Genomic DNA, 27,943 nt, shown 5'->3' with positions numbered 1-27,943 from the left:
TGTTGTGTTAGGTTTTTGCATTTAGTAAAAGGCAATTGAAGATCAGTAAATAATACTATTTTCTATTAAAATCTACAACTAGATTAAGCTTAAACTGTGCACTCTGATAAATATAGGCATTGGTTTAAGATCTTAGCTGTATGCAATATTATTCAAAAATATTGTGCATTTTTTTCTTAACACTATGTTTCCAGGGAATCAGAGATGTTTCTGTACTATTTTGATGTGGCCTTGATTAATATTTCTCCAGGCTTTCTAAAGGTCTGACTAAGTTGTACTTTGGACGTTGGTGGGTTTTTTTTCACAAAGTTTCATCCATATTTTTACATTTAATCATGACAGTATATTGTGTATGTGTTCTTAAAAGCAAGGTTAGTGGATAAGCGGAGGAGAAAAATTACAGTCACAGATGAACAGTTTCTGAAAGTCAAGTTTTGAAAAACTGTTTAAAGAAATCCTGATATGGTATTTATTTTGTTGAGCAGACGTTGAGAAAATAATGTAGCCTGCTGTCTGGACAATGTTAAATTATTTAAAAAGTCATAGTAGGCTAAACAAAGTTTTACAGGCTTTTTATTTAAGCAAAATTGGAATGTAAACCTTTGGCTAAACATTTGCAATGCAGTTTTCTGGGCTAAATAAAGACAAGGACCGGCCACGCTTAGATAGTCAAAAATAAGGTGGAAGGACCTGAAAGGCAAAGGTTGTAACTGATGGTCTACTGAACTCAGTCTTTTTAGCTAAAACCTCTTCTGGAATCACCTGGTGGTAAAATAATATCTTGTGTCCTTTTTTTGTCTTTCATAAATTTTTAAAACAATTAACTTTATAAAAGAGAACAAGTAAATTATTTGTCAGACATCCAAAAAAATCTTCTTATTGTCTATTGCTCGACAGAAAATCTATTGACTCCAAAAACCCTTTCAGATGTTCATTGTCAAGTGGTGACTACTCTCGAGCAGGACCATTCTAAAAGAAATTAACATATCTGAAGAGAAACGTAAAGAAAGAGAAGGATGAATATTTGTACATTATTTTATTTCTTTGTACAATTCAGTTTTATTCACAGATACTTGTATGGAGATTTTACTCCTGAGGGTAATGTACTCTCAGGCCTACAGAAATCTGAAGCTAGAATGTAGGGTTCTTGAATGACTCCAGATTGAAAGATCTGGATTCATCTGATTGGTTGATTCAATGCTCATGTGAATCAATGCTCAATTGATTCACAATTGAGCATTTTGTGTATTATCTTAGGAACAAGCATGTTTATACCTGTACAGGAGCCTTCATGGGGATCAGATCTGAGCAGTGTGGAGCTGCTAAGGACGGGTGGATTCCTTCCTCAAACTAGTGGTGAAGAGTCATAAAGTCACTTCGAAAATAATAACATTTTTAAGGTTTGTTAAAAATTTCTGTGTTTTGTGTATTACTGACAATCTAGCTTTACAAACATAATAAAAATGTTGTGTTTTGTGTTTAAAGGCAAGCAGCGTTGAACTTTGTACTGGGAGCATGGTGGGCTTCTAGCAAGTGGTCAAAATGCCTGGTAAGAAAGATACTAAAAAGGACACCAAGAAAGGTGGAAAACCTGAACCAGAGAAAAAGAAAGAGGATGAGAAGAAGGCAAAAGATGACAAAAAGGGAGCAAAAGATGACAAAAAAGGGGGAAAGGATGACAAGAAGAGTGGAAAAGATGATAAGAAAGGAGGAAAGAAGGGAAAAGAGGAGCCATCCAAAGTCAAAGATGAGGGGAAAAAAGGAAAAGACAAAGGGAAAGGTAAAAAAGTAGAGTCTGAGGAGGAAGAGGAGGAGCTACTCAGTGATGAAGAGGAGGAAGAGTTCAGTGAAGAAGAAGATTGGGATGATTCAGAGGACGACAAAAAGAGAAAAGGGCGAGGGGGTAAAGACAAGAAGGGTGGGAAGTCTAGGCGTGGTGACGACTCTGAAGAGGATGATGAAGACTATGATGATGCAGATGAGGACGATGACGAGGAAGTGGCTCATGGTAAATCTAAAAAAAAATCTAAGGATGATCGTCACCATAAAGGAGGAAAATCAGATGCAGATGTGAAGAAGAAAAAGGGAAAGAAGAAGGAGGAACCACTGGTTCCTGTTAAAGACGTCCCAAAGAAAGGTTTGAAGAACATGTCACAAATGTTCATGAAGTTTTCTGGCATCGGCATCAAAAGACGCAAGAACAGTGTAAAGAAACTGAAAAGCACATCACGTTTATTCCTTGGCTTGGGAAGGAGGAAGAGCCGGCTTGCTAAGAAAAAACGGCGAAAGTCTATCATGAAAAACACCTCACGGTTTATGATGAAATTTAAAAGTAGCCAAAAAAAGAAAAAGGAGGCCAAAGAAAAGGCAGCAGCCAATGGAGGAAAAAAGCCAACTTACATGCTACTTCGTCTTGGGGGAGGAAATTCAGACAAAAGGAAAGGGGGATTCTTTAGAGGTCTCTTTAAAAAGCAGGATGGCACAAGTGATGACTTCAAGAACAGTAGTGTCTTACTAGGTAAGATTGCTGCGGCAACTAATTGGCTTACCAAACGGTTTCTGTCAAAAAAAATGCAAGAAAATTCCAGGCATCATGGCTTAGATGGCCATAGACGAAAAACGCGACAATCCAGCTCCAGACGGTTTCTGGATGGTTACCAAAACAACGGTTATACGTATGGTGAGGAAGATGACGGATATGACCAGCACTATGTAGTTGACCAGAGAGGTTACGGGTATGAAAATGGCTATGATGATTATGGAGTTGAGTCAGCACCAGGCTATGGAAGACATGGTCAGTATGGATACTACGAAAATGAGATGGAAGGGGCAGACTATCAAGACCTGGGTTACTATGAGGAAGACAGACTCTATGATACAAATTTTGAATACTATGATGATGGATTTAATGATAACAATAACCTTTACCCTTCTCCCCAAGGGTATTATGACACTGAGGAAGCTGATTATTATGGGTACCAACAACAACAGGCAATGTATGGTGATGAAGTCCTGGATTACTATCCTCAAATGTATATGGGTGGCATGTATGGAGGGGAAATGGGAGAATTTCTTGATCCTCAGACTCAGTTTTATTATGATGAAAATGATCAAGGAGCTTACTATGCAGATAGACAATTGGGTTACTCTGATATTGGGCCTCAAGGTTATTATGGGGATCCTGCTGTAACTATGGGAATGCAAGGAGGATTTCAACCTGATTTTCAGGTTGGATATAGCGAACCTGTAATATACCAAGACTTGAGCTCCCAACAGCCTGCATTCCCACATGAAGGCCAACAGGTCTTTGAACTTGGAGCACCTGGTATGGGTAAAGTAGACAGCCTGAGTGGGAATCAATATGTAGGTCATATGAATCAAATTGGAGATGATTTGGGAGGAATTCAGCAAGGGGACATAACATTTAGAGTTCCTAGACCGCAAGTGCGCCTGTTTGGAAAAGAGCGATTAGACGTTCCTCTGCCTCCTCCACCTACTTTGCCTCCCTATCCTGAGTTTGAAGACATGTCCGATATCCAGTATGAAGACCAGATTCCTCTTACTCCATATCAACTCGAAGACATGTCATTTCAACAGCAAATGCCAGTATCAGAGCCACAACTGCCTATGTTTCCTTTTCAACAGCAACAACTACTATCAACACAACAGATATTATCCCCACAGCAGACAATGATGTTTCAACAAGAGAATATGTTGCCCCAAATGATGCCCACACAGATGTCATCGCAACAGCAGTTGATGCCCCAGCAAATAATGTTTCCCCAGCAGCAGATGATGTCAGAGCAGTTGTTCCAACAACAACCAATATCTCCACAACTAATTTCACCACAGGTAATTGAAGTTTTTGTCTGTCATTGCCTTAGTCCAAGAGGGAATGGTATATTATACCTAGGAAGACAGTACTTGGAGATATTGAGGTGTTGTATGTAGAACACACAGAAAGAGATTTGGGTAAAAAGTAATGTCATGGCAGAGTTAGGAAACTGTGGTCCTTGAAGGGGCTGCATTTTATTTCTATCAAATTCTGAAATACCTTCCTGACAGTAATTTTTAAATGAAGTTTCTCCAAACTGGAAAAAAAATCTAAATCAAGCAGCACAACAAGATTAATATTGCCCGTGGTTGTGCTAAGTCCAGCTGATTGATCTGATTGTAGGACATGTTATATATTATGTAATTTTGAAGGGAGGTGCTAAACTGCCCGAGCTGTTCCTCAACTAATACACTGCTATATTTCACATATGCTTTATCAGCCTAATGATAAAAAGAAAGTATATCCTTTTTTGGTCTTTGGATTTTAACATAAACATTAATTGTATATAGTATAAAATTATACACTGCACATTACACCATGAAAATATGTAGTGTCTTTGTTTTTAGCATGAGCTTGTGTTAATATCAGCAGAATGTAATGTATATCTTTCTTCACCACTGCAGATGATGACAGACCCAATGATGCCGCAGAGGCAGGGTTACAGCCTCCCAACAGTCCCATCACCCACAGCCATGATCATTAAACAGGCAACCATGTCTCCTCTCCCTACACAACACATGCACTCTTCTCCGACTCCATCTCGTCGCTCTGTCATCATACCCTCTCCACAAATGCAACACCATCCTTCTGCCATGAGTTCGCCAGTCCCCACCCCTATGGCTGCAAGAAGGCAGATCCCCTCCCCTCAACCTTCCATGAGGGGTGGGCTCATTAATGCTCAAAGACCTCCATCTGTTTTGTCTAGACAGATTTCACAACCTGCTTCTCCTATGGTGTCCCCAGTTCTTCATCGTAGAGGGCAGCCTCCGAAGTCACGTTCCCCTTTGGCCAGACCATCCTCACCTCCCCATTCTCCCCGTGCCTCTGTAATTCATCGTAGTCCTCCACCCTTGGAGAGAGGATCAGTGAGGCAACATTCACCCCTTTCATCACCCCACATTTCCAGAAGAATGCGAAGTCCCCAGCCATCACCCACTTCTGCTCGAAGTCCATTGGGAGGGAGAAAGATACATGATCCACCCCCCCTTTACCCTGGTCATGCATCACCACCTCTCTCTCCTCAGCTAAGTCGAAGGCCTTCGCCCTCTCCTTCTCGCCGAAGTTTTTCTCCTGCAGGGCCTCGGCCAGCTCCATCCTCCCCTACTCTTTCTCGTCGTTCAACTCGGCTGCTCAGGGACCCCACGCCATTGGCCAGGCCTAGGGAATTTGGAAATGTTCCTTTAGGTACTGTCAGACCCTCACCCATGGGTCTCAGAGGGCGTCCAGTGCCCCCACCCACACAAAATGTGCGCCCATTTCGTGCTTCTTCTTTGAGAAGTAATAGATCTTCTGTACTGACCATAGACTCCTCCCTTCACTCTCCTTTCCATTCCCCTCTTATGGTCCACCGAGCTCCCCTGGCGAGAAAAGAATCTGTCCGTCCTCCTCTTCGCCCCATTGCTCGAGGGCGTCCCCTTAGGGCCCGGCAGTCGATAAGAAGCATGCCTCCCCCTTCCCCTCAACCCTCCCTTAAATACATGTCACGCAGTCCATCTCCACGCCTCTCTCCTCGACTAAATCGTCAGTCCATTGTGTCAGATCCCTATGCTGATCCTTATGCTGAGCCATCACCACAATTTGTTTACCCCTCTTCTCCCATGTTATCCAGGTCTTTGCAAAACCAAGATCTTAGATTACATTCATCTTCAACCCTTAGACCACAAAGACCCCAAATGGTGGGCATGGGTCAGATGGCTCCGGAATTGGTAGAATTCCAAGGTCCTTCAGTGCAAAGACCGATGTCTGATTATGAGCAGCCTTTGCTCCCTTCACCACAAATGCTCTCTGGAGCTCTGCAAAACCAAGCAGTGAGAGGAGCATCCTATGTTTCTCCACTTCAGAGACCTCAGTCTCCATATGCTCCATCTGTACCGTCGTCTCCATTGCTTTCTGGAGCCATGAAACATAGTCAGGCAATAAAAGGCATGACCTCTTACCAAACTCCACAGTTACAATCACCATATGGACCAACTGTTGTTATGCCATATGATTACATCTCTGAGCCTGGCCCAACACCATTACTTCAAGATGCACTGCAAGACCAAACTGTTTTTTCCCCGCGTCCTTATACTGAGGTAAGACAAAAACCTGTTGGTCCCTCATCTCCTATGTTGTCACGTTCTTTGCAAAACCAGGCTATTCAACCGGATGCTTTTTCAGCACTTGGACCAGAAACCGTCCAAATGGTAGGCATGGGTTTGATGGCTCCAGAATTGCTAGAACGTCATGATTCTACATTGCAGAGACCGACATCACCTTATCAGCAGCCTTTGCTCCCTCATTCTCAAATGCTCTCTGGAGCTCTCCAAAACCAAGCAGTAAGAGAAGCATCTTATGTTTCTCCGCTTCAGAGACCCCAGTCTCCATATTCCCCACCTGTACCCTCATCTCCACTGCTCTCTGGAGCCATGAGACATAGTCAGGCAATGAAAGGCATGACCTCTTACCAAACTCCACAGTTACAATCTCCATATGGACCAACTGTTGGTATGCCATATGATTACATCTCTGAACCTAGCACAGTACCCATGCTTCAAGATGCACTGCAAAACCAAACTAGTTTGCATAATGTGTCTAATTTAAAATCTCCCATAATGCAACAACGGAATCCTTATGCCCCTGCTGGGCCTCAGCTCCAGAGTGCTCTGCAGCAAAACCCAAATCTCCGCCAGGCATCCTTTCAGACACCTGTGCAACTCAGACGGCCATCAGTTGTAACTCAATCACCCTCTTCACCAATGTTGGGAAGAGCTCTACAGAACCCACAGTTGATGCAGGCATCATACCAGCTGCCAGGAAGAACCTTTATGAGCCCATATGCAAATCCCCATTCTTCACCTTTGCTTGGCCATGCATTGCAAAACCAACAAGTCCGGAGCGCCTCATATATAATGCCTGATGGATCAGTTATCAGGGTAAATAATATGTTGAAATAAATGTCTCCTCAAAGGCAAAAGGTTAACATTTCAATTGATATCCCTTTTTGTTACTCTCTATCTTAAATTCAAACAGGACCCTCGTCTACTTCAGAAGCCAATGTCACCTAACCTCTCTGGAGCTCTTCAAAACCAGCATCTGAGGATGGCTTCATATACTCTTCCTGATGGCACCATTATAGATTCTAGACAGAAAGTAACCAATGATCTGTAGTATTTTACATTAAGCTTAACAGTAGTTAATGCATACATCTCACTTTGAAAACGTATAATGCTTGCAATAATATTATGCACTTTTTTTTTTTTGTTCAGCATCCTATTTCTCCAAACCTGAGTAGGGCTTTGAACAACCCAGCCATACGTGAAGCTTCCTACTCTCTTCCTGATGGTACCATTGTGATAGACCCCAAAACAGAAAAGACACCCAACCTTACAGCAGCACTTCAGAATCCTTACTTGAAGAGTGCTTCGTACACCCTCCCAGATGGCACTATCATCATTGATCCACGGAAACCTACCTCTCCAAACCTGTCTAATGCCCTTCAACACTCATCATTACGGAATGCCTCATTTACTCTACCACAGGGGGTTCGAGATCCAAATACTCCAGTGTCACCAAATTTGGCAAAGGTTAGCTATAAATGGAATTTTCTTTTCTGGTTTTCTGATGTTTCTCCATATTTTTGTCCTTGTGTTGTTTTATTTAGGATGTAAGGTTTTGAAATATTGATGTTTATGTTTTTCATTAATCTACCCCTTTGTTGTTGTTGCAGACACTTTAACAGAAGTCATTTGTTCTTATAGGCTCTTTCTAACCAAGCCTTGAAAGCTGCTTCATACACCCTTCCAGATGGAACTATTATTGTGGATCCAAGGAAGCCAAGGAGTCCAAACCTGACAGCAGCCCTGCAAAATCCATATCTAAAAGGGGTATCCTACACTCTGCCTGATGGAACCATCATCATTGACCCAAGAAAACCAGCTGGCCCTAATCTTTCCAAAGTATGTTTTCTCTGTTAAAAAATTTCACACAGACTGTTCAAATTTTGGACTAGATTTAAACATATGGTAGAAGCTTCAGCCTGTTGAATTTATAGAGTATAAATTTTATATATTGTATTGCAAAAATATTCATAACCTTTAAACCTTTTCACATTTTTGTTGCACAACATTTTAATGGTAGACCGTGAGAGGAGTTTTTATAACTTCTGGCTGGGGAGAACAAATGCTGTTGCCACTCTGTTAGTGGCAGAGAAAGCTTCTACAGCTGCGAATTATTCACTCTTGGGACAGCAAAGACAGAAAAGGGGAAATCAGTGGCAGTGGCTGCTGGGATAAATGAAAGGGGAGACTAGCAGCAGCTGCCTTTCTGCTAGTGGTGGATTACACATGTGGGGCCACGCTTCCATTCCTTTCAGCTTTGGGTGCTTCTCTCAGGCTTCAGCTTGGCTCACTTTAGATCCAGGGCGTCTTGGAAGAAGCAATATCTTTTTCCACCAGTAATAAAAGATGCATAAGTTGTGGAGAAGTTTAAAGCAGAGTTAGGTTTTTAAGCAATATCACAAACTTTGATTAAATAAAAAAGGACACCATAAGTGCAAACCTATCATTTATGGTGATTCACCTAAACAGACTGGCTGCATAAACAGCCTTACTCATAAAAGCAACCAAGAGGCCTATAGTAACACTAGAGGAGGTGCACAGATTCATAGCTCAGGTGGGTGACATAAGCTTTAGATCACAGGTGTCAAACTCCAGTCCTCAAGGGCCGGTGTCCTGCAGTTTTTAGATGTGCCACAGGTACAAAACACTGGCATGTAATGGCTTAATTACTTCCTCCTTGTGTAGATAAGCTCTCCAGAGCCTTTCTAATGACCTAATTATTCTATTCAGGTGTGGCGCAGCAGAAGCACATCTAAAAGTTGCAGGACAGCGGCCCTTGAGGACTGGAGTTTGACACCCCTGCTTTAGATAATGTTAGATCAATTGGAAAATTTTATAAAGCTCCTATAAACAATAAATCAGCTTACAGCTGATTTATTGTTTTATTCCTGTTCTTTCACTTTCATTGTTTGTGCTGCAATTCAGTCAGCCGCTATGTTGCCTTTAAGAACTTTAGAAAAAAAAGCGGTATGATTTTGGTATGGATTACTAAATACAGACCAATAATCCTGAAGTAAATACTATTAATTGTGATTGACAATAAGTGGCATGATTTTAAAATTGATGTGTTATGAGGCCTGCCCAAGGCCTCTGCAGAATCTCAATGTATGAGCTGCCAAACCTCATGCAAAGGGCAGAAATGCATCAAGAAATATTGTTGTCCAATGTGTTGATCCACACTTAGCATGAACCACACCATGGAAGCAGAATTGCCCTAACTGCTACCAAGTGTGCTTGTTACTGGTATTACAAAATTACTCTAACTTCATTGTTGCAACTAGGCCTGTTGCAATAAGCAATAAATCAATTGATCATATGGTAAATTAAAAGGAGATAAATCATTTCCATTTGCATAATTTATCGTTTTTCTCTTTCTCTTTCTACCAAAAACTGGATGACAGAAGTCTTCAGTCTGCTGCTTTGGTGTCAAGTATTCAGTTTTGTTAACAGAGACTTCATAATTCATTTTATTTGTTGTCTCTGTTGTTCTGCTTATTTATTTTGGATATTTAGAATGTCTTACAGTTCCAGTGTTAAAGTTTATTAAATCTTTGAGAATATCTTCTTATTATGACATTACCATTATGTTATTTGAAAATGGTCTGAAAACAAGATAATCATTCATTGGCATAACTTTTGGGACAATTTATCGTCCAGCAAAATTTCTTATTGTGACAGGCCTATGTTGTATTTCACAAAGAACGTGTAAAGTCAAACTTTCCCTGTATTGTTTTGCTTCCCAATTCTGCAATTTTATTTATTGATTCATCACTGAAAATTACACACACAAGTTTTGTTTTTGTTTTTTTTTTTTTGTTTTTTTTTTTTTGTTTTTTTTTTTTTACAAAACACAGATTAGGGATAGATTAGGGATTTATGGCCTTTTATGGCCATTGTTATATTCATTAAGTTCTTTGATCCACCACCTTTAGGCTCTTCTGAACCAGGATCTTCGAAGTGCGACATACCGGCTCCCCGATGGTTCTTTATTTATGCCTGGCCAGAAACCATCCTCTCCAAACCTGGCAGCTGCTCTTAGGCAGAATCAAGGACTTCGCTCTGCTGGTCTCTACCATCTCTCTGATACCTCAGTCCTGTCAGGTGCACCCAAACCCGCCAGCCCCAACCTGGCCTCTGCACTGCAGAATAAAGAGCTGCGTGGTGTCGCTTACAGGTGTGGAACTGGACCTTTAATAGAAGCTGGACATTATAAAAACTGACTCAAATTTACACAGTTTTGCAATGAATAACATGTTCAGCAGCTTATGCTAATAAGGCATAAGGTCTGTCCCCAAGAGGTTATCCCATAAGGTCTGTTGAGGATCTGCCTGTGTGTGATAAATATTTAGTTTTTTAACATCTCCCAACATATATCAAAATGTTATTGCACAGATACAGAAAGGATGATGTTACTTGTAAACCATCAAAAAATGTGGCTGCAACTGAAACATATAAAGACATTTACAGATGTTCAGATGTGGTTCAAAAGATCATTGACATTAATCAAATAGCCTAATTGAGGCTGAATTCCAACATCTTTGTCAAAAGCAGCATTTTTTGATGTGTTTTTCCGTCCAAGCAAAGGCAAAAACTGGTCCACCTTTTGATAGAGATAACTAAAAAAACAAAATATTTCAGTCCTAGGCAATAGGACAAACATTTTATAAGTACTTCCTGCAAGAATAATGAAAAGTTAAAATGCAAATTTGGTTCCTGAACTATATTGGCTCATATTTAGCTAGTATAATACAACTCCAGGCTATATCTTCTATACAAAAAAGAGCTATTCTTTGTTTCATAGGCTTCCAGATGGCTCTCTTCTCACACGCCAGTTCCACAACCCAAAACTGTCCGATGCCATCCAAAATCAGCAGCTTCGTTATGCTTCGTACACTGTGCCAACAGAGCTTCAGGGGGAGGACCATCGCTATGCTGTGATACCTCCGTATGGGCCACGATCTGGCCACTGGGCCAAGAACGCCAGAGGTGGAGGAGAAGGTGGAGAAAATGTTTGGGCAGCCGAAAGGGTTCTGCCGCATGGGACGGTTCAGAATTTGTCCAAGTGGTCTATGTACAAAGAAGATGGAATGTTGGAAGGATATTCACCAAGCCCCCAGGTTCCAGAAAAACTGCTTCAGAACCTGGACTGGACTCCTGGCAGAGATAGACTACCAGGTCAAAGCTGGTATGACAAGGTATCTGTTTTCATTCATGTTTCAGTCATAGTTCAAGCATTAGGTAAAATATTAACCAGATGAAAAGTCACAAGCTTTTTTCTTCAATGTTTACCAACTCCACAATCTATTACATTGTTATGTCAGCTGTGCAACTAATATTGGTTATGCTTCTTAAATTTAGAAAGGGTTTTGTTGTTTTGTTGATCTAATGCCACAATAATTGCATATTAATTGTGTCTAGATTTTTTCTATAATAAGCATGCCCACAACAAACCACAGAGTTGTACGCTGGGCAGAGGGAATGGAAGACATGACTCAGCTCCCGTAAGCACAATTCAGACCAAATAAAAATATTTCAGATTTTCTTCCTGCTACATTCTTTCAACAATTGTGTAATTTAAAAAAAACATAGCCTTTGAGTGTCATCAGTATTTTATTTGTTTCCATCCTAACAAGTAGAATGTTACTTGTTAGGATTTTTATTTGATGCAGCATTTTGGTAAATTTGTGTGAAACAATTTTTTTTTCCAATCTTAAGAAAAGATGAATTCATGTCATTACAACAGAAGTTTAAGAAAACCCAAATTGTCTCTTCATGATATTTAAGAATGGATTTCAAAGTGAATGCATCACTGCTAATTAATGGTGACCCTGTGTTTTCAGTAGGTTTGCCTTTAATGTCCTCTGTTTAATTTCAGTGAGCTGAATGAGACCACTGTTCTAATGAACCTGAAGAAACGTTTTGACCATGAACTTACATATGTACGTTCAGCATCTAATGTGATGATAAACTAATCTATCCAAATATCACAAACACTAAGCGAATTCCCTTGTTTACTCTCTCTTCCTTTCCCTCAGACCTACATAGGGAACATTCTTGTGTCTGTGAATCCATACAAGTTGCTCAACATCTACGGCACAGACATGGTGCACCAGTATGAAGGCCACGGTCTGAGTGACAATCCCCCGTAAGACTTTAGTGTTGTGATTCTACTTTGTAGAATGATGCTTCAATGTAATTACAAGTGTTTTGTGGTATTTCTTTTAAAGCTTTGCAAACAGGTTTTCTTCTATATTTGGGTTTGATCGACCGAAGGTTATTCCCCTGGGAAATTAATTACCGTTGTCAGTTCTTTTGCCGCCCCCAGCTGGTTTTCTTTCAATGTCGCTCTATATTCCACCCATGTCCCATTCAGCTTTGACCAGCTTCCTGTTGTTCCTGCTCAAGAAAGACATCATCACAGCTTGACGCTGATAGCTTCATGTTTCTCTGTGGGGAGGGTGTGACTCAGGATGCGTTTTGTCTCTGTTTGTGTCACACACAGTGTTTTGCATGCGGGTCAGTAGGTTTAGTTTTGGTCTCGTCTGCTGATGACCTTCTTCCACATGTTTTCTTTGTTCCTTACATTGCTTATAGCAAGAGCTAAACAGGACTTCTTATTGTTTTCTTCCTGCTGTTGTTGGATAAAAGCCAAATGTAGGAGAGAATCATTATTAATTCTTATTTATTCAGATACTCCCACTTGAGCTGTGGTTCGCTGCATCTCCTCTAGTGTTACCATTGACCTATTGTTTCTTCCTTTTGGTAATGTTCTGTTTGTTGTGCTTTTCAAATTAGTTGATATCCTTGACAAGTTAGTAGTCGTGGTATCATCTTTCTATTTTTAGAAAATGAAAAGTGAAATACCTATGTGCTTGGAAAATTACTTCAAACACTATTGTAACATCATAATAAAAAACAAGTTTTGAGCTAAAGGTTGCAGGCGTAAAAGCACTTTTGCAAGAATATTTTCATATTATTGAACTGTGTCAGTTGCAGTTGTGCTCATGTTCTGGGTATGTCTAAGTGGTAAGCCCTAGTTAGAGATGCAGTATCATGGTAAGCAGGGTGTAAATGCCTGCACTCTCATATGTAACTGATAGGCTACTGTTACATTGTAACTGGTTGGTTCCCAAAGCAGCGTTTGGTTATGTTTTCACTACCACATATGCATTAAACAGACACACTCAGCACACAGAAGTAACAGGCGTAAAAATAATGGCCATTCATGAAAAATGTCTCTTTGTGTTGCAGTCATCTTTTTGCTATTGCTAATCTCTCATATACAAGCATGATGGATGCCAAAAAGGACCAATGTATTGTGATCAGGTATGAAATGTCACAGTTGCTGCTGCTAATATGTTTTTATTAAATACTGATTTCAGTAAGGAGCTCTTAAACTGAACAAAATGTTACCATTTTAATGTCTTTTCTATGGTACTAAGAATAATGAAAATTCTTTATTAATAAGTATGACATAATAAATGCTATTTTTGTAATTCAGAATTGTGTTAACTGAAGATACCAACTTTTTAAGGCCATATTGTGCGATCTACAGAAATGAGAATATCCTAAAAAATATGGCATTTCAGTAAAATTCATATTATATAGACATAGCGTTTTTATACACTCATCCACCCCTTTTCAGTGCAGTACCTAGCAATTTTGAGAAGAACACTTTTCTTCTCAATTAAAACTCCTGCACAATATGTCTGTACACTCATCGTTTTTCTTTTTTCAGTGGAGAAAGTGGGTCAGGAAAGACTGAGGCCACGAAGCTGATCTTGCGTTACTTGACAGCCATAAATTACAAACGCAACGTCACTCAACAGGTATTCACTGATTACTGCTCTGTAGCTTCATTCCAATTTAGCTTTATACGTTTACATTTTAATGAACTTTTCCCCCTCTATATGCATCATGTTCGTCCAGATTGAGGTATTTTTTTAATTTATATATGATAGCTAACATTTTCATTTTCAAAACCAGTGATGTTTTATTGGCGATGTTTCATCAGATCCTTGAAGCTACACCCCTGCTGGAGTCTTTTGGAAATGCCAAAACAGTACGCAATGACAACTCCTCACGCTTTGGAAAATACACACAAATCTACATGAAGGAGTGAGTAGTTATTTTTTCTGCTCTTGCTTTTATTGAACAAGCCAAACGATAGTTTCAGTTTTTTAGGACTCTTAAGCATCTTTCAGTAGCCAGTCTCTGTAAAGCATTGGGGCACCAACTCATTTTTGTATGTGGAAGTAGAATATACTGTAATCAGTGGTATCAAAATCTGTTGATAGATCTGACAGAAAACTTAAACTAAATTTAAATAAAAAGGTGATACTGGATCATTTTTAGTCACACTGGCCACTCAAAGGTGATACTGGATCATTGCTAAGCCTGAAGCGCACCATCTCTGTGTTTTTAATTAAAACCTCAATGAATTTACTCAAATGTCATTTTTTCTGTTGTACTCAATTATTAATTGAGTACAACAGAAACATTAATTTGAAATGCTTTAGATATAAAGGGGACATTTAGTCATAGATTTAGTTCAGTAGCAAATAGAGGTCTGGGTTACGGTATATTTATCATGACTGGTGTGACTAAATATATTTTTATAAATGTCTATATATAACACCAATTCTATTTACACCAATGCAAAAACCCTGTTCCCATTATTTCCGTAGTGTATTATACATAGATTTAATCAGCCTAATGCCTTCAGGCTAATTTTATTTTAGTTTAACTCTGTAAAGACAACTCATCTGTTGAAATGGATACACAGGGTCTTCCTGGTAAATATATAAACATGTCCCAGAAGCAGCTCCATCATGATCAGACATGTTCTTAGAGCAGTGATGTCATGGATCCAAACACATTACACATGTATGACCTCTTACCTAACTCAACAATGAATGTTTATGTGCCATTCACCAGGGGTGTAATCAGTGGTGCCATAACGTCTCAGTATCTGCTGGAGAAGTCCCGCATTGTCTTTCAGGTGAAAAACACAAGAGCACACACCTGTACACACACTCTGCATGTCAGGAGGAGTCTTCTTACACATGAGTCATACTGAGAAAGTGGACAGGATGTAACAGAGGTCCAGTCTCAAATAACTACTACCCCACAACTTTTGGATGCATCTGTTCTCCAACACAGCTGAATCACTAGCCTGGCCGATTCCTTCCTACGCAATTCTGTTTGATTCTCATCTCCCTTCAGTGCTCTGTTTGGGATTTGTCGTATTGAGTTTGATTTCTCTGGATGCATTTCATCCTGGCCCATCAGTGTATAGGAGGAACGATTGGAGATTTTCTTTTCTCCATTTTAGAATTGCAACCTGCCGTAGTTGTAGTTTAGCAAGGACAGTGAACGAAGCCGTTCAGTCCAAGTTGGCCAAGTTTCTAAAGCATAAACTATTAAAGCTGTTTTAAACATTTTATTGTGGGCAAAGATGTAATGGCCCTTTTTCTCATGTACAGCACATACAATTTTCAGTAAGCTTCATAGTGTCAAACTGACGCACTACATTAGCGAAAAAAATTCTAAACTTCAACAGAATCTGTGCCTCCAGCAAGTGATGGCTTCTCAACTGCCTAAGGTCCTGATAATCTGTACGAGGAAAATGTAGAATATAGCACCCTTCATGAATAATTTAATTCTAGTGTGTTAGAGAAGTGACGCATCCACAGGTTGCATGACACGGGTAAAGTCTGCTGTTGAGGCAGCAAGCCTTTGGTTAATGCTGTTGGTTATCATCCTTCCTTTGAACTAATGATTGATTTCAGCTCATTTGTGTTTTTTAAATACACAGGCCAAATCAGAGAGGAACTACCATATCTTCTATGAGATGCTGGCAGGTCTTTCCCCTCATGAGAAGCGTTCATTGTATCTGCAGGAGGCTGAGACGTACTACTATCTGAATCAGGTTCACTCACACAGCACAGCACAGCACCAGGGAAGACTTGGGTGCTTCTCAATACATTAGAACACCATTGATTAAAGGTCTAATTCATTTTAGTAATTCAGTTAGAGTGAAATTTGTAAATTAGAAATTTATTTTACACTAAGCAATATTTTCAGAATCATAGTCTTTTTTTTTTTCTTTTTTACTTAAACCCCAAGAAAATTCAAAAAAGAAAAGTAATATTATGAAAGATTATTAAAAATGAGCCTACTGAAAAGCATGCTGATGTACAGTATCTTCTCTGAATAAATGGTCTGGGCTCCTTTTTTGAGATGCTGCATCATTGCAGTTTGGCATGGAGGTGATCAGCCAGTGGCCCATCTGAAGCCCAGGTTGCTTTCATAGTGATACTCATCTCATCTGTGTGGTGTATGATTTATTTTGTTCTATTTTTTTCTTTGACAGTATCTTCTCTCTGTGTTTTTACTTAAGGCCAGTTTTCTGGCCAATCAGTGACAGGATGCCATAGTCACTAAAGCAGGTATTGATAAATAGGGCAGTGAGCAAGTCACAGATTTTCAGGAGGAGGGAGCATGGATTTATCCCAGTTCACTTCCCCTTCCATGCTGTGCCTCTTTGAGAGCATACATGTGAAGAAAGAGGGCAAATGCTGTTTAGAGACAGAAACGGACTCAGTGTGCTGAGTGGCTCAGTTGTTAGAGCGTGGGCTCCACATGCAAAGGTTATAATTCTTGTTACAGTTGATCAGAGTTTGAGCCCCGGTCTCAGGCCATTTGCTGCATGTCTTGTTGTATCCACTTTATGGAATAACATCTTTACTTATTACTAGTAATCAAGTCACAGATTGTTTAAATTTTTTACCTTATTCTTTTTCAAGATGTCTTCAAATAATGTTGACTCTTGTCTGTTTTTCTCTAATTGAAGTATGATACAAAACATTTAGCTGGTAAAGACCACATAAGTTTTCATTATGCACTGAAAATCTCAGAAGTGAAAGTGGGTGCACTTAGTTTGATAATGGAAAATGTTTTACATTCTGCTGGTAATAAGCATTAATGTGTTGTGACGCACTGAAGTGGAGCAGAACTAAACTTCAGAAGTTATCAAAAGTAAGCAGAGAGCTGCTGATGAGTTGTTCTAAAATCAGAATAAAATTAGACAAGGTTAAGTACGTTGTCAGTGATGCTAATGAGATGACAGCTGTGTGTGTTCATGTGTGTGTAGGGAGGAAACTGTACCATTGAGTGTAAGGATGATGGGGAGGATTTCAGGCGTTTGCTGAGTGCCATGGACATCCTGTGCTTCACCCCAGAAGAGCAAAACGGGATCTACAGACTTCTGTCCTCGGTGCTTCATCTGGGGAATGTCTACTTCCAGTCACATCAGGTCTGACTCAGTCAAACTGACACATGCACACCTTGCAAAAGGATGCATACCACTTGAAGTTTTCAACAATTTGTCTATATTATAACCACAAATTTCAATGCGTTTATTGGAATTGTATCTGCTAGGTCAACACAAAGTACATAAAGTAGTATATAACTGTAAAGTGATTCATTAAAGATGTTTGGCCATCATTTGTATTCATCCCTCTGAATTTTTATAGCCTAGTCTCTGTCATACTAGAAGGAGAACACAAACTTTCAAGGAAAAGTTTTAAATTTTGACCACATTCTTAAAAGAGGGAATATCACAATAAAGAGACAATGTCACATACAGTTGTTATAAAACTGTATTTTCATAGTAATTAAAATGCTGTATTTTGTCATAGAAATTTGTCTTCACCTTAAGATTGTTCTGTCTGTTTCAGAACCTCGGGTAATTCCCCTTCAGCACTTCATCGCAGCAATGCTTCCCTATACTGTCCATTGATGCTGTTTACAACCGTTCTTAGAAGCGCTGTGGTTTGCATGATGAGCTCAGCAGACGTGCAGTTCCACCTGGAGTTTGCTAGTTACTGCTTTCTGGAGGAGTTATAATGCAGAAGGGCGAGGGGGGGAGGGCTCTGTAGGGCTGGAACTTGGCAGAGGGCTGAAGCTCCAAGGTGGAGCTTTGGGGAAACGGGCAGTTCTCTCAGGCATTAAGGCACCCTGAATAACCATGAGCTCAAAAAGTACATTTGTCAATATGATTTGTCAAGTAGTTACCCATTCTTCGGCAGCAAGCATCTCCTCTGTGACCGTACATACCGGTACATAAAAGCAATGGAAAACTTTTTCAAGATGTGACTGGCAAATTATTTTTATCTGGTTCTTTTGCACCGCTCCGTTTTCTAATGCCGACATGGGAAACCGCCACCAAGGCCCATTTTAAAAAATGTTCCTGCAACACACTTTCCCGAGTTGTAGACCTTTCCTGCATTTCTGTATTGTTAAATAAATGCATTGATGTTTGTGATGTCACAATCTAATGTGGCATGATGTGAAAAAGTGTCAGGAGTATGCAATCCTTTGCAAGGTAATGCAATATATAAGTCCATTCAGTTTTAAAGACACAGCAGATGGTGACAGCATGGCTGCATGCATGTGCCTCCATCCAGGTTGAGGGCCAGGAGGCTGCGGCGGTGGTCAGTGCACAGGAGATCAGAGTGGTAGCCGAGCTGCTGCAGGTTTCACCAGAGAGTCTGCAGAAAGCTGTCACTTATAAAATGACTGTAAGCCCACCTTCAACCTCACACTCCACCTTAATAGAATGTTTCCAGACTGAGGGTGGTGCTAGTTATCCAATTTGTGTCTTTGAACTCTCTTCCCCTCTGTCCCTCAGGATACAGGGAGGGAAAAGATCTACACTCCATTGACAGTGGATAGCGCTTTAGATGCCAGGTGAGTGCCTCAGGTAAATTTTTTGTAAAAGAACTGAGGTTGTAACATTTTGTTTTTGGAAGAACGTGCAAGTGAACCATGCTTGACAGTCTTATTTGAAGCTTTTTTAATGTTCTTGTTTTAACCCTTCTATAAAAAACCACACCAGGAGACCTCATACAGAGGGGGAGTGGAGAGTCTTTGATATTCTCTTCCAATCTTTGGTTGAGGCATGTGAGGACAAAGGATCTCAGGGCCGGGGGGAGATTTTCAGATGTCTTCTGTTACCATAGGAACCCAGTTTTCTGTTTCCATAGAAACCTTATTGTGTGTTTTATTTTTTTTTTTGTTTTTTTTTTTTTTTTACAGAGATGCTGTTGCCAAGATCCTGTACTCGCTGCTCTTTAGTTGGCTGACAGAGCGTATCAACGGACGGGTCTACCCTCGCACCGAAGCCCTCTCCATCTCTGTGCTGGACATCTACGGATTTGAGGTCACGCTATGAAGCAATCTCTCCTGTAGATTTTCCTCTGGTGAAGGATTAAAGCTTGCCTCTGTTAACTTACCCATACACCTCACAATGTCTTCTCTTTTGCTCTTCAGGATCTACAGGTGAACAGTTTTGAGCAGCTATGCATCAACTACGCAAATGAAACTTTGCAATTCTACTACAACAGAGTCGTCTTCCAGGAGGAGCAGGTCAGGGAGATCACAAGTTAAGACTTCTAGATCAAGAAGTTATACACGGAACTGGAAAAAAAGTTCTCACACATATATTTTACCCCATCAACCTAATTTTCTTCTATATCATTAACAATAGAGAACACTTGGTTGATGGAAAGTCATATTTTAAAACAAAATTATTCTGAAAGAGATATTAGTTGAAAGCTTTGTTTCCACTGGCAGGTGTTTTAGATTCTTTTCTAATTATTAAATACAGATTTCAGATGTTGATATAATGTAGATAGTTTTGTTTGGCTTACGATTTCTTCTTTCAACTTCCACAAGCCCACTTTCTCTACTAATTTATGTGGAAACAGTATTGGTGGAAGGTTTTGTTTTATGATGCAAATGCATCAAGCAATTTTCATTGTATAAATGAATAAAGTCTCTGAGAAGCCAGGGTTTTAAGTTCAGAGATAACAACTCTCGGGTTTCCACTTCATCACATTTACAAACAAAAATCTTAACTTGCAGTGGAGTTTGAGACTCATGTCCAACCCATTCTCACTCCCTACTCGTCATATATTGACACTTTTGCAGGTTCCCTCAGCGTCACATATTGACGCGTTGGGTAGGCTCTTCGCATCAATAATTGACGCGAGGGGGTCAACCCTAAGCCTAACTGTAACCTTTACCCTAGCCCTAACCAGATCGTCGGTTTTGGACACTTAGGGAGCGGTACATCATTCAATGAGAGAACCCTTCTCGTCAATTATTGACATTAAGTGGTTTCCCAATGCGTTAACATGTGACGCTGAGGGAACCTTCCCAAATCGTCAATAATTGACGCGAAGGGGGTACCCGACGCATCAACATGTGACGCTGAGTCCCAAATCGTCCCAACTTGTCAATATATGACGAGTCGGGAGTGAGAATGTGTTGTCAAGTCTCATGAAGAGTCTTCATCTGAAAATCAGGACTTGCCTCTTAAAGACCAGAGGCTTGTCTTGAGGAAGAAGACTTGTCCTGATTTGTACTTGCTCCACAAAGAATTGATACTTGACTGGACCTGCCCCTGAGGATTTAGGTTTTTTGGTCATGTTTCCTCCCTGATCCCCGATTGTTGTTAGCAAGGAAAGTCAGACAAGGATATTATGCTAAGAGGCCTTGAGTGAGCAACAGAAATCAGTAGAAACTGGTCCTGGCTAAGGCTTTAATGAAGTTGCTGCATAGTTTGCAGCACATCAGGAGTATGTGAAATGAAATGAAGGTCTTAAGTACTGGAGAGCTTGATTATACACAGGCTGGAAGGAGATAGATCATGGGTGTCAAACTCCAGTCCTCAAGGGCCGCTGTCCTGCAGTTTTTAGATGTGCCACAGGTACAAAACACTGGAATGAAATCGCTTAATTACCACCTCCTTTTGTAGATCAGTTCTCCAGAGGCTTGCTAATGACCTAATTATTCTATTCAGGTGTGATGCAGCAGAGACACATCTAAAAGTTGCAGGACAGTGGCCCTCCAGGACTGGAGTTTGACACCTGTGAGATAGAACATGAGCGGAGCTGGCGATGAAGTAAACAATAATCGAGGTAAAACTCAGATAAAGGAAAGGCAGGAATAACTAAGCTGATTGCAGAAACTGAATTAAAAAGTAAGACCTAGTGCATGGAAAAGTGGAAACATAGAAACAAACCTGTAACCCCAAACAACCCAAGATCATGACAAAACTCTGTTCATAATGCACAGTCATGCTTTCACGCTAACAGTTGATGCAACTCTTCTTTCACATAATCTAATGGTCACACATGCAAACATAAATGTTAAGCTCCATAGATGTTGTGCAAAACTCATTCCAGCCTGTATTTCATGCATACATGTGTGGTGTTTGTATATTGCTTTGAAAGCTCACCTTGCTGACCACTGCCTGATACGAGCCTTCCTTTACTGGACATAGTTTGTGAAACATGATTATGCAATTATCTCTGTCTGCTGGTGGAGGATCATTCAGGCAGAGCAGAGCTTTATACCTGTGGTCACATATAACGTGGGTATAATGATGCAATGTGAACTATGAAGTAAACATGAATCAAAAAGATCCAAAGCTGCAGACAGAGCCTCTGAGCTCCGCAAATCTGAGCTTAGCTGTGAATCTAAGAGCAGCTGTTGGAGACAAATTGGTGTTCTGTGAATTCAAAGACAGAACACTGTGTCACTTTGTCACTAGAGACATAGATCAAGCTGTCTGTTCAGGGCAGATATTATTTTTCCTACTTTTTCCTTTAAGCTGTAAGGCTTATAGCTTTCAGTAGGTGTGTTGAACCTGGGACTTACAAGCTTCCATAAATTGTTCTTGTTCTTGTGCAGCTCCTTGATTCTTTTCCTGATATCTCCGGAATCTAATCTCAATTCTCTAGATTTTCCCATCATGTCAGACAAGAAAGCAGCATGTTCAGTCACACTGGCCACTCAAAGAGCCTTAGCCACATGTATCCTTTTGCGTCCATAAAGTTATGCACATTTATACACTTGCACAGGGACTGGTCTGTAATTTGGGCTTAACACTCATGTGACCAGAGGAAGCTGAAATCTGACCTTAAGCCTTCCGATTGTAAGACAACTGCTCTGCCTCTCAGCCACATTTATAAGCCATGAGGAAATAGACAAATGAGACTGCAATGGAAAGCCATCAATGAGCTATGAGGTTACAGTTGGAAAGTGGAGGTTGGGCTTCAGTTCAAACCATATTTTTCAGCCAAAACGAAAGTATTGGTAACAAAGAAAAAGATAAAAAGATATTTTTCAGATTATAATGTGAAGATTTTTATGGTGATTTCTGTTGTGAGAAGGAAGTTAGCAGAAGCTTCTGCCTTCTGAGAGCATTAGCATTAAGTACCACAACACCACTGTTAAAACAACCAGCATTTTTCATCCGTGGAAGTCAATCCTCCAGATAACCACAGTAGTTATCTGGAGAAATGCATAAAGTAGACTAAATTAGTAATAGTTACAATTCTAATCAGAATCCAGATGCTGTTTAATGCATTTGGACACAAAACCACCACGTCCTATTGAGATGAATTATTGTGGTGAAACCAACCTCCTGGATGGTTGGGAGTTGGGACAGGGGGATTTTTGATTAAATGCAATAGATGGATATCATATGGACCCATAAAGATCAAACCTGGTCAAATAAAACAATTTCTTACCTGATAAACTTTATGCATTGTTTGTGATGGTTTATTGGTTTTATTAACCTCATGAACTTTGTTGTTGTGTGCTGAATTGTGTTCTGCAGGAAGAATACATGCGGGAGCAGATTCAGTGGCAGCCGCAGCCCTTCAGCAACAACCAGGCATGTCTTGACCTCATTGCTGCAAAGCCTCATGGGATCCTGCGCATATTGGACGACCAGTGCGGCTTCCCCCAGGTACCAAACCTGTTTCCTAGTTTGACATTTAAAATGTGGATGAGAGTATACTGAATAAACACATGAAGAGTCAAAAGTTAGCTCTTCATAAATCATGAGCCTGTTAACCCCTGTGTTGTTTTGAGGGTCAAAAGTGACCCACTACCATGTTTAGCTGTAAAAAAAAATACTTTAAACTATCTTTTTACAACTTTAAATTTTAGGACTTTTCCTAAATTGACCCCATCCTTAGGAAAAGTGATACTTTGTTTTTGTTTATGTTTCTATGTGGCCTGTACACCACTAGTGTGCAAAGATTGTCTTCAACAGAATCTGTGCTTCCAGCAAGTGATGAATAGTAAATATAAAAGAATGAACTGCTGACAAAAAAGTTGCAAATTGTTAACTTTTTCCCCTTTAGCATAGTTAAATCAGAAGTAATTACTTCACATTTATATAATTACAATAATAAACCTTTACCGTGTGTAAAAGAAAACTGTTATGACAGTTTCTTTGTGGTAGAAAGAAAAGAAAAGTGTAAGTACTATTGATCATCTTTTTGTATTGTATAACAAAAAATACATGATGAAAATAAATTAAATTGAGTTGAATTGATAAATAACTGATTGTTTCATCATGCAAAATAGCTTTTGGATTTCAATTCAAGTAAGACGCTTTATTTTGGGGCTTTTGGTAGGGCGGGTCATTTTAGACCCCTAGGACAAGAGGAGTAAACAGAATGTTAAGATCTTCTAAGGTTTAATACTTTTGGTGAACTGACAGCAATCTTATCCAGAGACAAGTTTCTGTAGAGAGCTGATGTGCTTTGAATGAAGCAAGATGTCATAACACTAAACTATTGAGAGCAATAACTGATTGAAATAGTTCAATCTTCATTTTTAGAAGAAATGAAGTTTTAAAAGCTTTCTCTGTTAAATATTCTGTGACTCAAGGGATTGTATCATAGCCAGATCAGATCAGTATGAAACTATTAAACATGCTGACTTAATTATTTACCCGCCGCTATCATCACTTCAACTTGATAAAAATGATTGAGCTCATTATGAGATAAATGTATTACAGAGTCTCTGGAGCTCAGTGTGAATTAAGAGCAGCATTACATCAGGGACAGACTGAATCAGTTTTCCAAATATGTATGTCTGCTATAGACACATGGTTTCCATCACCCATCAACCATTAACCATTCACAATTATCACTAGGCAACAGACCATACCTTCCTTCAGAAGTGCCACTATCACCATGGTAATGATCCACTGTATGCCAGGCCCAAGATGCCATTGCCAGAGTTTACCCTGAAACACTATGCAGGGAAAGTCACCTACCAGGTACATTTCTGTCTGTTTCTGTTTCTGTTCATGGTTTTACTTTTCTGTCTGAGCTCCAACAATGTGCTTTACAGGTTCATAAATTCCTGGACAAAAACTTTGACTTGGTCCGGCAGGATGTTTTAGACCTCTTCATTCAAAGCAGGAACAGAGTAAGATCATCCCAGTTCTATCTTCATCTCATGACTAAGCCAGATTTTGTTATTTTTAAAGCAGTGCATTTCTTCTCTAAAATCTTTCCCAAATAAAATTTTATATAGCTTTCAACTAGAAGTTCAACTGATTAACACTTTGGGTGGCATTCTGGAAGAAACACTTGAAAATAATCACAAAATGTTTTTATTAGATGAATTGAGTGAAAATATTGTTTTAAGCCTTTTTAATTTTAGTTACATTAAAACCGCAAACTTCAACATATTTTATCAAATTTGATGCAACAGACCAGCACAAAGTTGCAAAGATGCTGCACATATTTGTAAAATGCAAAGACAATAATTGGGCTTTAAAAAAAACAAAAACGTCATAAGTCTAGCATTCATTTCTATTCAGCTTTCCTTCCACTGACACTCTAAAAACACTGTCCGCCAATGACCTCTAGACATCGGGTGAGTAAATAGTGTGTGTCATTTAATCCAGCCGGTCAATGAAGGCCCCAGAGTCCAACTACAAGAGCACCATTCCCAACAATACAATAACTTTCTGAGTGTAATGTTACAAAATGTGAAAAACGTCAAAGGTTATGAAAACGTTTTAAGGTGTTAAAAGGTGGATGTGTTGCTCTCACTCGGTTGCAATGTGAGCTGTGATCAGTAACCACAGGCTGCAGACTGTAAATACAATACTCTCCATGTAAAAAAACTCAGCTCTGCATTCAGATAGTTAATGTTTAATGTTTAGGTATCTTTAACAAATATCATACTTCTGTTACCTGAGAAGATCCTTGTACCTAAGCCCTGTCTTTTAGGCTGACTGTACATCCTCTGTGTTCAGATGGTATCCAGCCTTTTCTTGAAGCATTCTGAGTCTTTGACGCAGCAGCGCTCCAATTTACGTCGCAACAGTGCAGCCCGACGTCATCAGACCAACACAGTCAGCGCAAAGTTCCAGAGCAGCCTGCAGGAACTGCTGGATAAGATGGAGAGGTTTGTAGTTACTGCAGACTTCTCGCTTTTGAATACCAGACATTCATACTTGAAAGCATGAAGGGCATCTGGAGGCCTCCTCATATTAACTGTATACAGCCCAAATGGCAAATATGATTGAACTCTTGTCATTGGGAAAATGAAACCCGTGAGAAGTCATGCTGAACACCATCAACAGTTATGAGACACTGCAAGACAAAGGGCTTATAATATGTCCAAAGTGTAGAATCTAAAAGAAGAGGGATGGCAGGAAAATTTCTTCCATTGTTCTAATCTTTTATATCTGTTGTAAAATAACCTTCTTTAATGTAATAAATTCCTAATGTTTTGTTTCACTTGGTTCCACAAGTAAACAATTCCAACAGCTGGCTAAGTTTAAAGACATAAAACCTGACATCTGACATAAATTGAGATTGGAAATATTCGGACCACTTTCAGTCTTAGTTAATTTTATGTTCATCTAATAACTAAACTGACACATAACTCATGGCTCTCTGCAGAAAAAGTTTATTCTCTCTAAATCTACACTAAAAACAGACACCTTTTTAGAGAAAAAGGTTAAAATAATGCCATAAGTTACTCATTTGTGCATCAACTGTCATCCCTCTGTGACAGGTGTAACCCTTATTTTGTGCGATGCATCAAGCCGAACCGTCATAAGGTACACTTGCAAGTTGGATGATGTGTGCTGGTTTGCAATGTTGTTTTTTTATTCAGTTTATATTGACACACAGTTCACCTGTTTATGCAGAAGCCAGGAATGTTTGACATGGATATGGTCAACACACAGCTGCTTTACTGTGGCATTATGGAGACAATACGTATAAGGAAGGAAGGCTTTCCGGCAAGACTGCCCTTTCACAGCTTCCTGTCAAGGTTGGTTGTTGAAGATCTGGACAGTGACCATATTTAAAGGCAGCTTAGGTTGAATCAGTTGTACTTTTGTAGAAGGGGTGTTTGAATTGAGCCTAGGGTTTCTGTGGCTCTGCATTAGCTACCAGTCACACACTAAAAATGTATCCCCTACTGAATCTTATTATGTATGGAGGACAGATCCTGACAAAATTGACAATAAAATAGGAATAAATAAATGGCTTGATAAAGTAATTAATGGGCCAAATATTGTATCCTAAAATAAAAATAATTTTACTTACTTGTTTATACAGGATGACAAAAAAAATCTGAAGTGAAGTTTCTGGATTTATCTACATCTAGATGAAGTTTAAGTCAGGATTTAAATAAAACTGAACTGCTGCTGTGACCTTAAACAGTAGAACCCAGCAGTGGAACGAAACTTAATATGAAACACTTTTCATTCATGGCAATCACTCATTAGTGTTTTTACACTAGAACTGTATTCCTCAAACATCACTCACAACACCTTTATTCATTGATGTGCAGATCAGGACGCAGGCTGGGATTAGGTGGCTTCCCAAAGTCACATTAAAATGTGACAGTAGGAAATTAGAATCATCCACTTCCTTAGAGCAAAACGTCTTTTCCCCTTAAGCCACAATTTCTCCAAAATTAAGGCAATCCTGCAAAGAATATTGGGCCAGTAAAGGATTAAACCTTCCAATCTGCCGTGGATTGGTTTTTCCCTCTGGAAATGAAATATTCATTTAAAAACTGTAAATTACATTTCTGCAGGTCATATCTGTAAGCTTGTTTCACAATCTGAAATAGGAAAAATAAGTAACAATAGAAGAAACCTGTGAGGAGACTGACACTTTATCACATTACCGCAACAAACAGAATATTTTTAATTCTGATGGAATTGAAAATATTAATTTAAAAAACCGTAGTATTTGTCAACCTCCCTTCTCACCTTCCTGTCTTAAAAGACAATGTTCCTGTGGCTCTCACCACTCTTTCAAAATTGTTGTAATTATTGCCTTTCTCTGGAGATAATACATTTCACGCAAACCAATCTCTTCATGTTGAAAGAGCCATCTGGCTTTTGTCAGCTACCTCAGTAGGAAAGCAGATGAAACCAATTGATCTCCCAGCACCTCTCACCGTTTGCTGCCAAAGTGATTTGACTTACAGCAGCACTCACGCAGAAGCTAGTAAAACCAAGCAAGCAGCCAAACACTCTGAATACACAGAACACCAATTAGCCCCAAACAAGAGCTCTCAGATTAGCAGCCAAACTAAGATTTGCACAGATCAGGCACGCAGGCTGCAGCTTTGGGTTTCCTGTTCCTTGTTTACTTGGGAATTCATATTTCCTCGTCAAACTCATGTTACATGTGACCACAGGTATAAAGCTCTGCTCTGTCTGAAGGATCCTCTGCCAGCAGATGGAGAAAATTGTGTTATCATGCTTCACAAACTCTGTCCGGTCAAGGAAGGCTCTTATCAGGTGGGGGTCAGCAAGGTGAGCTCTATGGGTAACACACACACACACACACACACACACATATGCATAAAATACAAGCTTGGCTGTCGCATGTGTCACATGTAGATATCAATAAATTTACATTTTATGTGTGTC

The 27,943-nt window shown here is 39.6% G+C and overlaps 1 protein-coding gene across 2 annotated transcripts in view; it reads left to right on the top strand.

The window, feature by feature from the left end:
* The first annotated feature begins 1,086 nt into the window (after positions 1–1,086).
* The window catches only part of myo15ab (myosin XVAb), a 65,810-nt gene continuing 38,953 nt past the window's right edge, over positions 1,087–27,943 (top strand). For both annotated transcript variants that reach the window (XM_044113122.1, XM_044113121.1), the window contains exons 1-29: positions 1,087–1,400; positions 1,486–3,852; positions 4,459–6,969; positions 7,067–7,186; positions 7,303–7,620; positions 7,795–7,992; positions 10,086–10,327; positions 10,955–11,348; positions 11,572–11,654; positions 12,029–12,092; positions 12,189–12,298; positions 13,405–13,479; positions 13,892–13,982; positions 14,083–14,088; positions 14,168–14,271; positions 15,091–15,154; positions 15,971–16,084; positions 17,309–17,470; positions 18,624–18,737; positions 18,848–18,906; positions 19,255–19,378; positions 19,489–19,584; positions 22,847–22,978; positions 24,179–24,304; positions 24,379–24,456; positions 25,295–25,446; positions 26,062–26,107; positions 26,198–26,322; positions 27,709–27,826. In XM_044113122.1, coding sequence (XP_043969057.1) covers positions 1,543–3,852; positions 4,459–6,969; positions 7,067–7,186; positions 7,303–7,620; positions 7,795–7,992; positions 10,086–10,327; positions 10,955–11,348; positions 11,572–11,654; positions 12,029–12,092; positions 12,189–12,298; positions 13,405–13,479; positions 13,892–13,982; positions 14,083–14,088; positions 14,168–14,271; positions 15,091–15,154; positions 15,971–16,084; positions 17,309–17,470; positions 18,624–18,737; positions 18,848–18,906; positions 19,255–19,378; positions 19,489–19,584; positions 22,847–22,978; positions 24,179–24,304; positions 24,379–24,456; positions 25,295–25,446; positions 26,062–26,107; positions 26,198–26,322; positions 27,709–27,826 — 8,136 coding nt within the window. In that variant the 5' untranslated portion in view covers positions 1,087–1,400; positions 1,486–1,542. The remainder of the gene's footprint in view (positions 1,401–1,485; positions 3,853–4,458; positions 6,970–7,066; positions 7,187–7,302; positions 7,621–7,794; positions 7,993–10,085; positions 10,328–10,954; positions 11,349–11,571; positions 11,655–12,028; positions 12,093–12,188; positions 12,299–13,404; positions 13,480–13,891; positions 13,983–14,082; positions 14,089–14,167; positions 14,272–15,090; positions 15,155–15,970; positions 16,085–17,308; positions 17,471–18,623; positions 18,738–18,847; positions 18,907–19,254; positions 19,379–19,488; positions 19,585–22,846; positions 22,979–24,178; positions 24,305–24,378; positions 24,457–25,294; positions 25,447–26,061; positions 26,108–26,197; positions 26,323–27,708; positions 27,827–27,943) is intronic.

The sequence above is a fragment of the Gambusia affinis genome, linkage group LG04, assembly GCF_019740435.1.
Source record: "Gambusia affinis linkage group LG04, SWU_Gaff_1.0, whole genome shotgun sequence".
NCBI classification, from domain to species: Eukaryota; Metazoa; Chordata; class Actinopteri; order Cyprinodontiformes; family Poeciliidae; genus Gambusia; species Gambusia affinis.
Note: the sequence above shows the minus strand (reverse complement) of the source record. Positions and strands in the feature narration are given on the sequence as shown.